The sequence below is a fragment of the Protobothrops mucrosquamatus genome, unplaced genomic scaffold, assembly GCF_001527695.2.
Source record: "Protobothrops mucrosquamatus isolate PMUCROS unplaced genomic scaffold, P.Mucros_1.0 scaffold_50, whole genome shotgun sequence".
NCBI classification, from domain to species: domain Eukaryota; kingdom Metazoa; phylum Chordata; class Lepidosauria; order Squamata; family Viperidae; genus Protobothrops; species Protobothrops mucrosquamatus.
This window is the reverse complement of record NW_015386126.1, coordinates 211,860-229,678: the sequence shown is the minus strand read 5'-3', so window position 1 is coordinate 229,678 and position 17,819 is coordinate 211,860. Positions and strand designations below refer to the sequence as shown.

At 38.3% G+C, this 17,819-nt stretch overlaps 1 protein-coding gene across 1 annotated transcript in view; it reads left to right on the top strand.

The window, feature by feature from the left end:
- The first annotated feature begins 1,822 nt into the window (after window positions 1-1,822).
- Window positions 1,823-17,819, top strand: part of MPPED2 (metallophosphoesterase domain containing 2) — a 130,599-nt gene continuing 114,602 nt past the window's right edge. Inside the window, exon 1 of the mRNA XM_015811437.1 lies at window positions 1,823-2,062. Within this exon, the coding sequence (XP_015666923.1) occupies window positions 1,935-2,062 (128 nt within the window). The 5' untranslated portion in view covers window positions 1,823-1,934. The remainder of the gene's footprint in view (window positions 2,063-17,819) is intronic.

Below are 17,819 nucleotides of genomic sequence, written 5' to 3'. Positions count from 1 at the left end.
TTTGAGTGGGGAGGATTATTTTTAATGAGAATGGTTTGAAAAAAATTGGGATAGAAGACACTGCATCATGTTATTCAAAGTGATCTGAACAAATATAAACAGGAGAAGGAAGTTATATAGGTAAAGTAAGCAGATAGAAATGTGTGACATAGTTTAATCAATTTAAGATAAAATGGCTCATGGTAATAAATTAAGAGTTTTAATCTAGAGTGTACAGTTGTATGTTTTAGCTTCCAATGGAAATATGTTAGAGAAATAGGATTGTAGGTGACAACAAATTTATCCCATGGCTTTTAAGCACTTTTCATTTTGCATTTTAATAATTAAAAAGTAGGCAGCTCTAGTAGGATGTTAAAATATAGTAGAGAGAAGTTCTTCTCCCTTATACTCTTATGTATCAATTCAATTGTCATAATTCACCAACCATAGCCAAGTTAAGTCCAAAGCACCTGGAAGGCAACAGATGGATGAAAGGAGCCCTTAGAACATATGCATTGCCTTGACAGATGTATGGATCATACCAAGGTCCATCTGCTCGTGCAATCTGTTGCTAAAACTGGTCTTCTAGGTACTTCTGTAAACTTGCAAGTGGTATATAATGGGAATGGCCATCCTTGCTTATTTTCTTCAGTCTGATATTGAAGAGCATATTACTTCTGAATGTAGATACCCTGTTTAACTTAAATGACTGATAAACTGAATGTTCTTATTTAACCTTTTGTAGCCTTTTAGTCACGAAATCTTTGTGTTTGCATTGCATTCAGGATGCATAATTCTTGCCTGTTTTGGATTCCTTTCCAGTGCTTTCTCTGGATGATGTGGAATTTGAATATTATAATAAAGAGAAGAGGGGGGGAAAGTATGCATTTTTAAACTTTTTTCAAATTATAACTTTCTAAATCTTTGCTACATTTATCATTAGATTGACGTTGCAAATTAGAAAGTTATATTATCATTATCTTTTCCTTCTAACAGGTGCTATATCTTGGTCTTTTATTTGCCCATTTTTTAATTGCCCCATTTCCAGCTCTATGGCAACTTATGAAATGGAGTCACTGAATGTGATAAATAGCTATAATTGTATTTTGAAATATGGCACATGATTCTGGCAATACATTATTAAAACATCAGTGAGAAATGTAAGGGAAATTCAAAATGAAGAGTATAATTACATTTTATTTGTTTTACAGTAATATAATGTAAGATAACCTACCCATAATGGAGTGTTTTGACGTTTGCCAAAATCAAACTATATTTGCAAAGTATAGAAGGAGGAAAAAGAGGAATAGATGACAACTGTTGAGTGACAAGATACTTGTATGCTAGATTTTTTTAAAAAAATAAACTTGGGTTGCTGTTATTAGAACTGGTAGATTTAAATATAGGAAGAACATAGTTTTAAATTCAATATAAAAATACATTAACAACATTTTATTAGGACTAATAGGGCATGTAAGCAAACATTGCCGCTTGGCATATGAATCAGCAAACTAGGTCTTTTCTAAGATACTATATTCCATTTCCCTTCCTTCCTAATTTTCCATTATGTTCTGGTCAGTCTGCAGTCTGTGATCACTGCAAGCAACCTTAAGCTTCCTTCCCAAAGATTGTACTTTTGAATGCCTACTGATATCTTTCTTCTTGGTTGTGGACAGTTTTGATTTTGCTTACACAAGTATCCATGTTTGGAGATTGAGTTTGCTATGACTATGTATGCTAATGTGATATAGGAAAGATGCATCAAGAAAAATGTTAGGCTGAGCTTAATGTTTTTAGATGGAATTTCAAAATGATAAATGTCTCCATATTGTTGTCCAGAATTCTACAGAGTTCATGAGGACATCTTTGGCTTCCAACATTGGCTGAAACACAATGCTCATTCCTGTCTTTTGCTCTGGAAAGTTGTAAGTCGCTCATGTCTATAAAGAGGAAGCATGGCACATGGAATTCCTTCACAAGGCAAAGTTTCCATTTCTGTGGATGAATACAGCTCAAATCCAACCCAGGCATTCACACACTACAATATTAACCAAAGCCGATTCCAGCCTCCACACGTACACATGTAAGTACAGTTGAGCCATTCATGTTGTCAGTCATTGTGTAACCATCTTCATTGATATCAAAGGGATTTTAAAAAATCATGTCTATCCTGCATTAATTATCTAATTTATCTACTGTATGCTTACAGTGGAGATGTGGGTTTTTCTAACATACATTTTTCATTTATTTTTCAGTATAATTCAGAATAGTTAACTAGGCTAATCTAAACATTCCTAACACAATGACTTAATAATCATATAAGCATTTAAAAACATAAATAATTGGACTTTAAAAATTACTTGACAATTTTGTAGCTTTTACCAGGCTCATGCCTCCAGGCATCTTTGCAGGGATAAAGACTAAAACATTTTGTTTTTAGTTTTTTTTAAAAAGGAGATGATTGAAACATTAGCTATTCTATTGTGTGAACTGCAACGAAGTTGTTTCCAACCCTAAGAATAGGATGTGGAAATATTGCAATTATTGCTGCCCTCTGCTATAAATAAGTCGATCAAAAATGTCCAAAATGGGTTGCATAGTATGTTAGATTCAAAGAGCTCCAGATGTCAGAGACTTGGTTAAAACTCAGTGCAATTTTGTGTGCGAGCTGCAGGCCTTGTAACCGACTTGTAGCTTTATTGATTTCACTGGAACTTGCCAGAGGGACATATTTTGTGAAAATGTGAGCACCCTTCCCCCTCTCTTTGCACTCAGCTGCGAAATAGGCCTAATTGGGACTAATTGTCTCCTGATCACTGAATCCTTTGTCCTCCTTGTTGTAAGGGGAACGTGTGCCGCATGCTGCATTCTTCTGTCAAGAAAGACAAAGGATTCCAAGAGGGCTGAACTATTAATCCCAAGAAATACAAATACTGTATTAAAATAATGTTTATGTCCCAGACTTAAACCAACAAAGGCAGAGCAAAAGGTCTTTTCCTTAGCTTGCTTTGGTTTTGGTATTGTGTCTTCTGAGATCTCACAGCAGAAGGACTTAACAGAGACCAAGTGCTGTCTCATGTATATCTTATAAGTGTGGGTGTGTTATGTATTGTGTGTCCATGCTCCATAAACACATACCATTTTAAAAACTAAGTAAAGTCTTAAATTCCAGATTTCCTTCCCATTGTTTAGTGAATTGTGATCTTTATCAGGCATTTTTAGCTAAGCTTCTTTTTTTCCTCCCGTCTAATGGATAGGTTAAATTATAAAACAAAGGGGCACCTCTTGACCTCACAGTGACCCAAAGCCGAATGGGCTATTTCATTCATTGTGTGGATAATAGCTTTTGCATAGTGAGAATGCTGAAGCATGTTGCTACTTTGAACTCTACTTAGGAGGAGGTATAAAATACCTGATAAGATGTTTTCTATTGAACAATCTTCTGTTGCACTGAGGGTGGTATGCAAGCCTTTGAGATATGCAGAGCTCCTCAGTAAATGGAAAGCTCACATATTTCCACCCATACGAAAAGAAAGGGTCATTGCTAATGCAAATATTTTAATCCCTTTAAAACACAGTTGCCCTTTCATGGACTAGTTTTTAAAAAAAAGGCTTTGGGCACGATATAAAAAGCATGTGGTCAGCATGTACCTTAGAAGTATTTCTTCTACCAGTGGGGTAAACTCTGAATTTTAGAAACATTTGAAATAGGTGTAGTAGGTGTTTGAGTGAATGCAGTTCAAGAGAAAAAAAATATCCAGCTCTGCCTTCATGTTTGTCTTTCCACATGATTTAATAGTTTTGCAATGAGAAAAAATTCCAGGTGTTATTTTAACAAATTGCTTTTATCTGATTGTTGAGTTGAACTGTAGCTACATTTGTTGCACAGAACCTGGCAGTACAATATGCCGTGCAGTTCATTTGTATTACAGAGATTTTTTACATGAGCTTTGAGTTCTCTTTGAAGCTTTGGAAAATGCAGAATGGTGAAATGTTGAAATCCAGTTTTACTTTTAAAAATAGGATATTATTATCTGTGGAAGTGGAATGAGGTTTTCTCTATAATTAGTTGCAAACTAAAAATAAATATCACATTTGTTTCTGGAAATTAATGGCTACATTGATATATCTGTAAGTGCAACATTTTACAGGGATAGATTTTTGTTTATTTGTTAATCAGGTTCACTAAAGAAATCTGCTGAAACTTAAAAAAGGTGTGCAGCTTGTTCTAGAACTGTTCATGAATTCCATGAAGTTGCTTAAGAATAATAATTGAGGAAGACAAAATGTAAGACAATCTCTAGCAGAATTAAAAGATAGAATTTTTATGGTTATTAGAGAAGGTTCCATATATTTTCTGTTTCTTTGAACATGCTTTTTTTTTTTTTTTTTTTTTTGCTTAAGGGGCTTTAATTCAGTCTGTATGTGTTATACTTCTGTATGTTTTCTATTTCTTTGTACATGCTTCTTTTTTGCGCAAGGGACTTTTCTGCTTAAGGGACTTTAACTTGGAGATGTACATACAGAATTGTGTGGCCGTACTTTTTTACATCTAAAATAGAGCTGCAGGAACATGGAACTTTGATAGGTTTTGTTACAGGATTTCTTTCAATGGAATTCTATTGCCATGTTTACTGAGGTACACAACTGAAACTACAAAAGATGGAAAGCGAGCATAAATTAACAGAATTGTTGGTAGTAAATAAAGAAAGCTTCTTGGCCTATTTTTTCTCCTTAAAATAATTTCCTCCCAAAGCTGTACAGATAGTCCTCGATTTACTGCCACAGTTGAGCCCAAAATTTCTGTTGTCAAGTGAGACATTTGTTAAGTTGAGTTTTGCCCCATTTTACAACCTTTCTTGCCACAGTTGTTAAGTGAATCAGTGCAGTTGTTAAATTAGTAAACAAGGTTGTTAAGTCAATCTGGCTTCCCCATTGACTTTGCTTGTCAGAAGGTCGCCAAAGGTGATCACATGACCCCTGAGACACTGCAACCGTCATAAATGTGAGTTAGTTGTCAGGCATCTGAATGTAAATGACATGATCCTGGGGATGCTGCAATGGTTGTAAGTGTGAAAAATGGTCATAAGTCACGTTTTTCAATGCCGTTGTAGCTTTGAACGGTCATTAATCAAACTGTAGTAAGTCGAGGACTATCTGTATTAGGCTATAAAATAAAAATCTTGAATTTGATTAAAAACATAAGGTAAATTTTGGCCCTGTAGTGTTGCAAAGTATTCAAAAATGCTTCCTTAATCACAATTAAGATACTAGTGGACTCAGAAGTTGAAAAAAAACCTGTTGTTGGTTCCTGTATATTTCCGCTACCTCCCTGTTCTTCCTCTATATTTCTGAGTTAATTCCATGAATTATGTACAGGTAGTTCTCGACCAGTGGAACCCCAAATTTACATTGCTAAGTAAGACAATTAAGTTGAGTTTTGTCCCACTTTACAACCTTTCTTGCCACAGTTCTTAAGTAAATTACTGCTGTTGTTAAGTTACTAACATGGTAGTTAAGTGAATCTGACTTTCCCATTGACTTGGTTGTCAAAAAGTTGCAAAAGGTGATTGCATGATCACAGGACACTCTGCAAACATCATAAATACGTTCAAGTTGTCAAGCGTCCAAGTTTTGATCTTATGACCATGGGGATGCTGCAACAGTCATAAATATGGAAAAACTGTCATAAGTCACTTTTTCAGTACCCTTATAATTTGGAACAGTCAGTAAACAAATGGTTGTAAGTCGAGGATACGTGTATGAATTTTAACTTTCATTAGACTTGTTCTTATTGTTATTTCCATATTTATTCACTTATTTACAAAATGTATATCCTATTCCGGTGTTAAAATATATAACATTAATTCAAAACAGCAGAGAATTGTTTCTGCAGAAAAATACTCATATATTTGTTCAGTAGGGGCTAGATTTCTGCAGTTTTCAATGAATATTTATTAATTAATCAAATGTATAGATATAATGAGAAATGACTAGATTTCATAGAGACACATTATTGTACAGTCTTGAAGAGGTTGATTAAAAGTTGGGACCCATGAAACATACCCTATCAACTTTATTATAGATTTCTTTGTTTGCTGACACTATAAATGCTAATGGTTTGCCAATTAATCAAAACTGGATGACAGTATACATCTTTAAATTGTATTTGCCTTTCTAGATCAATCACTTTAGTTCAGTCTGTAACCTGTCTCATAGGCTTGTGGTGAAGTTGTTAGAGAGGAAGATTAAAGTAAAGGGCAATAAACATCCATTTAGCTTATTTGAACAGAAAGCATTTTCATGTGTATGTGAATTCAGGTAAATTTTAGCAAAATGTATAATAAAAAATGTTACACAATAACACATACAATATGGCTTCTGGAATCTTTTTTCCAGTTCCTTACCAGCAGTAGCAATAGAAGGCCGGGTATATATTTTTTTGCAACAAATGAATCTGGGGTATGTGTGTGTATATTTCTGCTGTTCCTTTTTATGTTTTCTGTGTGTTTGTGTATAAGTGGGAAAAGCTGTGTGAGCTGCTTTTACTTTATTCTGAATTATATGCCCAGGTTGGAAAGAACATGAAAAGGAATAGTCAGCAACATTCTAGCTATTATCAATCTACTTTGCCCAGGAATACAAAGAGATTATGTTTCCTGGAATATTTTTCTAGTCTGATCTGGCTCATTTTCAAAGTTGGCCTTTCTTTTGTTAACTTCTCCCACCAATACAAATTTGGTCCCTTTAATTTTCAGTTTTGAGACAGTTAACTATGTTGAATGAAAGTCAAGAGTTTCAAGCACCTTTACATAAATTTCTTTTCAGTATTTCATTAGCTTGGAAAAATAAGAATGGTAGACAGAGAGTGTGGTTTGATTAGAAATTCTTGTATCCCATGTAAAAAAAATGCAAAATATTTCCCTAGGACGGGTAGGCAACCTTGGCTCTTTTATGACTTGTGGACTTCAACTCCCAGAATTCCTGAACTAGCTGGCTCAGGAATAATGAAATGCAGATAATGCAGTTGAACTTTAATTAAGGGTATTTCTTCTGTAAATATGCTTGTTCTGTACTGGCAATTCTAGAATAATTTGACTATCAGATGAGACATGCAGTTTAAAAGGACACTTATTTCTTCTGTAAAGAAAAAACTCAGCAGCACTTTTTCATGTGGCTGCTGATAAAAACAGGATTGCTAACATCATCACCAACGTCCGATAACGGATATGGCAGAAGAAGAAGAAGAAGAAGAAAGACATTTCCCATTGCCTTTCTTTTACGATGAAGAATTTTGTAAAGGAAATAATACAAAATACTGAGAAATCAACCACCATGGATTTCTTCTTGTTATACGTATATAATATGCTGGATTTGGCATTGATAAATAGAGCAGTGAAAATAACTGTGTAAGTAACCAAAAACACATGTGAGATTGATTGTTATATGATTATATGGTAAAAATAATCATAGCAACCTACCTATCATTGGTCACATTGTAGTTATAATTACCAAGCCTGAGAAACTCCTGTAATAATTTTATTAATCTCTAGTGACTTTGAGATTATGATTGGCAAAGATGATGGAAGCAAAAGTCAGTTCTGAAATTAGAAGGGCAATTTGACTTATTAGAAGTAAATTACTACTACCATTCTTTTTACCATTTGACAGTGCAGAAAGGAATAAATAGTCATTCGTGTAATAAAATGAACTTCTGCAATTCCTTAAACATGTTTCATTAAAAATATTCTACTTAGTGAAGTAGAAAAATTGTTTCATTTGATGGGTTTGATGTTACTCTGTATTTTATGTTGCAATTTGTATATTATTTAGTTATTTATGGGTATTTTGGTATCTACTCTTTACAATATAATCTGTTCTTAAGAAAGATCTCTGTTTTAGATGCAGTGAGAGCACAGCTGGATATTGGATATATTATTGTCTATATGGACAATATCATACTTAGTGTCAGTTGGCTTAAAAGTAATTTGTTTCTTCTTGCACATTTGCACTTTTTGAGATTGCAGTTATTAGTGAAGTGGAATGGATTGGTTTGCTATGCACCATGATATACTTTTAATTATATTGTCATATTGAACAGGGGTCTCCAACCTTTCTGGGTTGGTGGCCCAGTGGGACAGGCACCGTTATGTGCGCCTGTGCACACACACAAATGGGGCTGCACTCTGCAAATGGGGCTGCTAGAACTGATGTGACGCTTGCGACTCAACTAGCACTGCTGCATGGTTCGTAGCTCAGCTAGCGCCGCTGCAAGACTCGCGGCTTGGCTAGTGCTGGCTTGCAGCTTGGCTAACATGGGCACGTGGCTCAGCTAGTGCCGGCATGCAGCTCGGGGCTCATGGATCGTCAAGTGCCACTGTGAGGCTCACTGCTTGGCTAGCCCCACGTGAGACTTGCGGCTTGGAGCTCAGCTAGTGCTGGTGTGAGCTCACGGCTCAGCTAGCACCGGCACGAGGCCCGCGGCTCAGCTAGCACCAGTGTGTTGCTTGGTATTCGTGGCTTGGCTAGCACCAGTGTGAGGCTTGCGCCTTGGCTAGCACTGGTGTGAGACTCGGGGCTTGCGGCTCAGCTAGTGCCGGCACATGGGGGCATGAGCATACACACGGGTACGTGCAGTGGCCAGCCACCCACGCAGCCTAGTGGCCAAGAGGCCTTGGCCCCGTAGTGGGCTGCAGCCCATAGGTTGGGGACCTCTGATATTGCATATTTAAATAAAATTTGCCACAAGGAATCACCATATTGTTGTCCAAAATCTATGTGAGCATAATTTGCATAGATTTTTTTTTATTACATAAGTGAACCTGGCTTTCCCATTGACTTGGCTTGTCAAAAGGTCAGAAAAGGTGATCACATGATCCTAGGACACTGCAACCATCATAAATATGAACCTGTTGCCAAGTATCCAAATTTTGATCCTATGACTATGGGGATGCTGCAATGATCGTAAGTGTGAAAAGTAGTCATAAGTTACTTTTTTCACTGCCATTGTATTCGAACAATCACTAAACAAATAGGTACAAGCTGAGGACTACCTGTATAGAAATACTGGTATATTACTATTTGTGGATGAGAACAAAGTTGTAAATCTCAACAGTGATGTCTGCTGTGATATCATCAGAGATACAATTGCAATATAGCCCATCTTGGTGAGATTTTTTTGGTGTATAACATAATGCCGGCCAGAATGGTGTTTACAAAAGGCTTCCTAGTAGTTAGTATTTTCTTCAAAAAAGTCAAATTATCAAACAGCTGTGAGATTACAAATGCTCAAAACAGGAAGAGTGGATAGACTGTATTTTCCTGTGGCCCTTTAGTAGATCAACTGGATTGGGGTTTTCTGGGAAAATGAGTGATTTGTTTTCTGATATTAGATCACTGTTCATTCTTAGATACCACAGACTGTGTCTCCCCAAAAATAAGACCCACCCAGAAAATAAGCCCTAGTCTGATTTTTTTAGCGTGAGCCTAATATAAGCCCTATCCCAAAAATAAGCCCGAGGGGTGGATGTGGCCAGCACAGGAGGTGGCAAGCGCGTGGGGGCTGACGGTATCTGGCCGCAGCCTGCACAACACAGGTAAGTCTGAGCTCTGGGACCACCAGGCCGGCCTTCCAAGCAGAGACGCAGGGGGGAAGGTAGGTGATCCAGATGTACTGTGTGGCCGCCTGGCTTGCGGGAGGCTCGCACGGCCACACCTGCAGCAGGCAGAATCATGGGGGGGAGACAGGCAATCCTGATGCGCCGCTCTCTCCATCCCATTGTTTCTTGGCTTGCCCACAGCCACGCCGGGGCAGGCGGCCGTACGTTGTGTTGAGATCGCCTACTTCCCCCCCATGCCTCTGCCTGCTGCCAGTGCCACCATGCAAATCTTTTGCGAGCCTCTCCAGAGCCAGGGAACCATGCAGCATGGCTGGATCACCTGCCTCCCCCCACACATGTGCCTCCACCTGCTGTTTGGACAGGTAATTGACCTGCGCAAGTTGTGTAGCCCCAGAGTCCACCGGACACAATGGCCCCCGTGCACTTGCTGCTTCTTGTGTGCGCCCTGGGGTGTGTGCCAAGCCAGGCTGATTACCCTGATACCATGTTTTCCCGAAAATAAGCCCTAATGCGTCTTTTGGAGCCAAAAACAATATAAAGCCAGGTCTTATTTTCAGGGAAACACAGTAGATAGACCTTCTCCAGTGTTATTTATCTCCTGCTCCTCCGGGTCTTCCAGTGGTGTGTAGTCAAGTTCATCTGTGCAATTGGTCACCCTCTTCATCTCATTTCTTCCAGCTCTTCCATTGGTCCAGGAACTTTATGTAATGTACTCGCAATATGATAACTGAGCCTGATCATTTATGATGCAAATGAGAACTCTGGGTTGATTTGTTCTATGATGTTTTTGTTGTTTGTTTTCTTCTATATCTATGGTATTCTCAGGAGTCTAACATCAAAAGCATCAATTCTATCCTGCTCTTTTTAAATATGGTTTCCATTGTCATAGAGCATCACAGGCAAATCTGTTGCCTGCATGATTATGATCCTTTTATAAATAGTCACAATATATGAGTATTTTTATAAGACCTTCAAGGCCTTCATTACTACACTACTGAGTGCTAGTCTGCAATGTATTTATTGACTACCATTTCTTTTATTGTTAATAGACAACCTTAAAAGGGAGAAATTATCTACTACTTCACTATATCTTTTTAAGGCTGATGAATCTTCTGTCATTGCTTTGGTCGTCTTCATATTTAATCTCAATCCCATTTTTCATTGTGCCTCTTGTTTTTAATTTAGTAGAGGTTGCCTATTGTTTGCATTTTAATATCATCATTAGCACAGTGTTGGTTATTCATGTTTGTTCCTCCAGTGTGAAAGCCATACTCATCTTCCTGTCTGAGCTCTTTCAATATATATTCTGCATATAGAATGAATATATAAAGAAAGAACATAGTGCCTTGTCTCAGTCCTATGTAGCAGGGTTACCCAATCTGTAGTGTGTCGCTCACTACCAGGCCATGGCCTGTTCGCAACCAGGCCACATGAATGGCGGAACAAATGAAGATGCGTGCACGCACATGCACCTGCCCCTCACACAAAACCATTCCCTCTGCCCCCCCCCAGTGCCAATCCAGAAAGGTTGGGGAATGCTGCTATATAGATGTAGGCTAGTTCGTTTTACTATGTTCAATCCAGTCTGTGGCTTCTTGTCCTGTGTAGAAATTTTTCATGAGAACAATGAGATGTTTTGAAAGTCTCATATTTATTTCTAAGGATACTGTGTAGCTTGACCTGTTTAAGTCAATCAAAAACTTTTCTATAATCAGCAAAGCACATTGCAGGTAGTCCTCGACTTAATGACTGTTCGTTTAATTATCTGTCCACAAAAGTTATAACTGTTGCACCACCTCCTAAGCCTCATGATCACAATTTAGGCACTAAGCATTCAGCTTGTTATTTGCGGTAATTGCAGGGTTTAGTGGTCACAGGATCACAATTTGTGACCTTCCCAGCTGGCTTTCAACAAGCAAAATCAATTAGGGAAGCCAGATTCGCTTAATGATGTAATAACCGTGATGATCCATTTAGCGACCACTGTACAAATGGCAATAAAATTGGGTTCGTTCAAGTGATGACAATTCCAATGTGGTTGTAGCCATAGCAGTAACACTTAGATTTATATATTGCTTCATAGTGCTTTACAGCCCTCTCTAAGCAGTTTACAGAGTATGCATATTGTAAGTTAAAGACTACTTGTATAATCCACATAAATGTAACCTCTTTAGGCTCCTCAATTAATTTTTAAGAATGTAAAGGGATCCTGAGACCAAAATACTTGAAAACCACTTTGGTAAGGTATTTTGGACGTTGACATCCTACTTGTACAGAATTTCAGTATAGGTAGTCTTTGACTTACAACCACAAATTTCCATTGCTAAACAAGACAGTTGTTAAGTAAGCCATTTTACAACCTTTCTTGAAACAGTTAAGTGAATTAATGCTTTTGTTCAGTTAGAAACACAGTTGTTAAGTGAATTTGGCTTCCCCATTAACTTTGCTTGTCAGAAGGTCACAAAAGGTGGTCACATAGCCCTGGGACACTGCAACCATCATAAATATATGCCAGTTGCCAAATGTCCAAATTTTGATCGCATGACCACACTGCAACAATTGTTAAGTGTGAAAAAGGGTCATAACATCCCTTTTTTCAGTGCAGTTGTAACTTTGAATGGTCACTAAACAAATAGTTGTTAAGTTGAGGGCTACCTGCACACACCTTTCACCTTTCTTTGATCTTATTTGAATCAGTTACCACTTGTCCACTGGTGTACTCCTGGTATACCAATTTGAAGTTGGAACTTGTCTTCTGAGTTAAGAGTCTTAGGAAGATTTGGTTTCCGTGTCTGTTCCGATTGCCTTTATGATTGTCTTTGTAATATTGCTTTCAAACAAAATTCCTTCTTCAGATCATTGTCTTTCATGGCGTTAGCCTCTCTTGGTGATTTCTACTGCTTGTTCTAACATCCAGCTTACTTTCTTCTATTTCTTGGTCTTTGGGCAGTTTTTGCTTGCACATTTATCCTGAGCAACCAGGTTGCTGATTTCATTCCACCCGTTCCTCTGGTTCCTGATCAAAAAGGTTCAATATCAAAGCAATCCCTGATTTTTTTCCCTTTAAAAATGGGAGCTGTATGCTCAGGATCACATTGTAGGCTTTCTTCTTCAATTTCAGCTTAATTGGGAATTTACACACGAGTAATTCATTATCTGTCTCAACATCAGTTCCTGGCCACATCTTTGCTTTATAATTAAATTCTCTTCCACCTCCTTGTATAAGTAATATAGTTTGATTCCCATGTATTCCATACATCTATAAAGCTGCTGTGCTTTTTTGGAACAAAACAATATACACAATACTTATATAGATGGGCCACTAGTTCAGCAACCAAGTTATGATGGTGCTGAACGAAGAGGACTTATGACCGGTCCTCAAAGCTTCAGCTATTGCAGTCTTTCTATGGTCGTGATTTGTATCATGTGATCATGAATTGGCAACTGGCTTGCAATTAAAATGTTTCAGTGTCCACATGGTCTCCATTTTTAATCTTCCAACTACTGATGAGAAAAGTCATTGGGGAAGCAGGCAGGAGGTTACAAGTCACTTCTGCTGCTTTTTCACCTACCCACACTCCAAGTGCCTTCTTGCAGCACCCACCCACCCATACTCCATAACACCTGCCCATGGCATACATACACACACACCTGTACTTGTTAGCACCAGTCCATAACACCCACCTGCCAATACTCTGTTGTGCCTTTGGCACCTATGCCCCATAGCATCCACTTGCAGTTATTTATACTAACACTAGCTATAGCCGGCCACGCGTTGCTGTGGCTCAGTCTAGCGTGTGTTGCTTTTATGTCCAACAGATGGCGCTGTTTTTCAAAAAAAGCATGTTTTTACCTGTCACAGGTAAAGATGATGACAGATGATCATCTTCTCCAGCATCTTTCTATATCTCTGGTGTGTGATACAATGCCTATTTTCTTTAGTTGGACAGCTGAGACACCTTTTAACACCTGTATAGTCCCAGCCGGTTTGCTGATCCTTCCCAGGAACATTGCTTTCCCCATCACAATGAGGAAGGTTATTAGCAGGACTTGAGAGAATTCTGTGTAATAGCCATGTAGATTAGTTCCTTTTCTTCTGATGTTTTCTCAGTGGCTGTTCCTCTTTTTGTATAATCTAAACATTTTGAAATGCCGCTCAACTTTTTAAAAACTCTAGTCGGCGTGTGATGATGTCCTTGGTCAGTTGCTTTTATCATAATGTTAGAACTCTTTCAAGAACGTATAAGCACAGCTGAATTTATTTTCAGAGGAATACGGAATTAATGAATCTTTGTACCATTTGAAACATATTATCATTTAATTAAGGGAAATATTATTAGTGTTTGATAAAATAAAGATTGAACTTCTGAGATGCCTAATTAGTACATTTGAGAGCCTGCAATATACAAGTTTTTGTTTTAACAGACAGCTAATGATATAAAGCAAGAGTTCAGGTTTCTAACGGTTGTTTGGATTTGTTGTTAGATTATTTTATTCTGCTTTTATCATTATAATAAACAACTCAAGAGGATCATACCTAATATTCCTTCTTCTATTTTACTCACAACAACAGCCTTGTTGTAAGGGGGATTGGGCTGTAGGAGAATGATTAAACCAAAGTTTACCCAGCTAACTTTCACACCTGAGGAAGGATTAGAATTTACAGTCTCATGGTTTCTAGCTTTGGGGCCTTAACAAAGTAAAATATATTGCTTAAAATCATACGTGGTAGCATAGTGGCTAGATTGCAGGAACTCTGCCCACAGCCAGGAGTTCAGTCCTAACTGGCTCAAGGTTGACTCAACCTTCCATCTTTCTGAGGTTGGTAAAATGAAGACCCAAAGCACTGTGGAGCGGTACATAAATCTAAGTGCTATTGCTATTGCTATTTATGATGAAATCTATCAGATCATTAATTTGTTAGGACATGGTAACTTCCTTTGACTTCAAACAGAAACACCAGGTGTGAATTACCTATATTGTTGCATTACTTCATTCTAATATGACTATATTAACTGGAGATTTAACATGATGCAAAATTCAGAACAAATGCCTTAGGTAATATCACGTATATTATTAGTGTTATCTAGTGTGCCAGTGTGGTACATATTTCTGAACAGATGGTGTAGTCAAGAAAGCTGATTTTGAAGGTTACCATTTGTTTGCCAACATGATGTTCACAGTTTCTTCGGAACTCCCAGAAACCTCCAGGCTGGCTGCTAAAGCATCCTACCCTTGCAAGTATCATCATCGTCATCATCATCATCATCACTATCACTCTTTTATGTATCGGAAAGCCAAGTACTGCATCTTAGCTGCTCCAGCATTCTTCTAGCTGCCTTAGGAACAAGATGAAAGAGGATGGAAGGGGGTAACATTGCAGGAGCTTACAGTAGTTTGTAGCCAATCTATAATTTCAGTGAAAATAAGGTTGTTAATTTATACTAGTGATGGCAAACCTTTCAGGATTGATGTGTCAAAAATTTGGAAAATGCCTAACTTGACCCTGCTGTTGTGTCACTCGCACGCACGCACACCCAAACAAAAGAGAAAGAATTCTCTATCTGCCCCCGAAATAAAAAGATGAGCCTATTTCAATATCCATAAAGGAACAAACACACTTAAATGCTGATCTTCAGACTTATCAATTTAAATTTGGCCGAAGGTTTTCAGTTATACCATTGACATATTTCTGATTTTCCACGAAGTGGATGAAATTGGTCCTTATATCTGTAAGAGATTGTTTACAGCCTGTAAGGCTGAATTGAATTCTATATTTAGAGATCAAATACAAATGCATCTGTAGTGCTGTTGTTTTCTGGTTTTGATCTTACCGGTTTTTAATTCATTCAGATTTTTAAGTGTGAAGAACTGATATATCCAGAATCAAGAACATAGACAGAATGTGTCACAGATCTATATCTTTCATTTTATAATTAATCATAGATAACATCAATATCAAAGGCTTCTTTCATCTTGAGTACAGCAATATTTTCTTGAGGATGGGGATTGGGGGTGGGAATTCCAAATATTAATTACATTTGTACGTTTTAGCAGTTTTAAAGAGAGTGTTTTGGTAGACAGTATGAAAAATGGATACAAAAGTCATTTTATTTCGCGGTTCTGTTTCAAGCATTATGGCATTCACATTTGCCAGTGCTGAGCATTAGCACAGTTTCAAAGTAGTATTTGCCCCTGAGACATTGAAGAAGGTAGTGCTTGAAAAAGCTCCATCTTTTAGGCCTGGGTAGATTGTCTTGAAATGGTTGAAGTAGAAAGATGTTTCGCTTGAATTCTGTAGCTTGCAAGACTGCTGATCATTAGGAATGTGCAAACTCACCATTTTGGGGATGGAACATTACAAGTACAACAGAGCTATCCATTTGGCTTCCAGAATATGTCTGGATCTGGTTGTTCTGGATATTTGGTAGATTTTGTCAGTAAAAATTTCAATTTACACTGCAATACTTCAAATCACCTCAGGTTGTAAAGAATAAAATAACATTGAATACAACATGTAACACTGGCTTATGTTGTTACATTATCTCGATTTTTCCCTTCCATGGATTACTTTAGTTCTGTTCTAGTGATTATTTGAATTGTCATCTTCTTTTCTTTAGTAAACTCTAGAATAGGCCTGCACAACATGTGGCTCATCTAGCAGCTTTCGGCAGTTTGTCAGCATTTTTTTTTAAACTGATGAATTTGATAAATCTCTCTCTGATGTTCAGTAATTGGGGACACTATCACTAATCACTTACTGATTCAGGTGCCATCAATATATATTAGATTTTTTTGCCCCAATCTGATGTACTTTATATCTGTTTAATAGTATTTACGGTACTTTCCAATTCAGTGCCCATTGCCCTGGTTTAGAAGGATTTTTTGAATTCTTTGTTCTTGATATAGCTATCCTAAATAATTTACTATAATCAACTTCTAAATTCCAAATGGTTTGATAACAAGATAAAAAAATACTAAATGTGAGAAATTAGAGCTATTCTCCAGCATGAGGGATGGATAATCCACTTGATTGGGTTTCCTGAAGTCCCTTGTACCCAATAAGACTAAGTCTGAGATAGCCACGCCTCCTGCCTGTCCGCACATGCCCAGTTCTGACTTAGTCTATACCCAGACAAGGCGTGTTGTTTCTCTGCTCTCCAGACTCAGGTTTTATTTAACTATTTTGGATATTTCNTGCAGGGCTTTCTCCACGTGGCCGACATCCGCCATTTTGTATGGTGGCCTGCACTGCAGGGCCGGCGCGGGACAGCAGATTGGTCCCCACGTGACTGGCGGTCGCCATTTTGCATCATTTTTGAAGAATCTGGTGAAGTGGGTGGCTGGTTTAGTTCCCCCCCCTTGTCTTTTGGGGAGGGCAGAACCAAGTAAAATAAGTCCCCCTGTGGTTCCCAGCCTTACCTATGTGACATTGCCTCTGGCAATACGGATTTTACTCCTTTTTTCTCAGACTGATTACCTTGTCTTTCATTAGGACGTGGGCCTTAAATGTGGGCTTTGTCCCTAGCCTGTTTGTTGTTGATCCATCCTCAGACTTTGTTCTGAAGGGTCTCAGGCCTAATCCTTGTTTTGGATTGATCACCAGAATTAATATTTCAGCCTTCATCAAGCCCATCCTCAGTCTTGTGCTGAAGGGATAGAGGCTGTTGTTTCTCCTTGGCAGGGGGGCCGTTTTTGGTTCCGTCCAGCCTTTGCTACCTGGTTATCCCACCCTCAGACTTGTGCTGAAGGGATTCAGGTTTTTGTGCAAGGAGTTCATACTGGTTTTCCAGTCTACTGGTTCTTTTCACTTGATACAACTATCTTCAGTATTGAGCTGAGAGATTTAGGGACATAATCTCCCTGATTGAATCTCAGGGGCGTTTTTCACTGGTTGTCACCTGTCCATTCAACACTATTTTTCTCTTGCTACCTTTTCAGTCTCACTTATAGATCAGTAATGGCGGAAGAGTCACAGCCCGATCTCGCTCCGGCACCTACCAGTCCTCCTGCTAAGCGAGGGCGCAAATCATCAAAGACTGAGGCAGCAGACAGGCTCAGGGCCAAGGCAAAAGCTGTCTCAAGTAAGGCTCCATCCAAAAGGGCTGAAAAAGACGCAGCCAGGAGACATCAGGCTCTTGAGAGACAGATATCCAGGGCTCAAAAAGCTGCTTTGCCACAGCAGGTACCGGTTGTCCCTCAACCTCCCGGGGCTTCTCC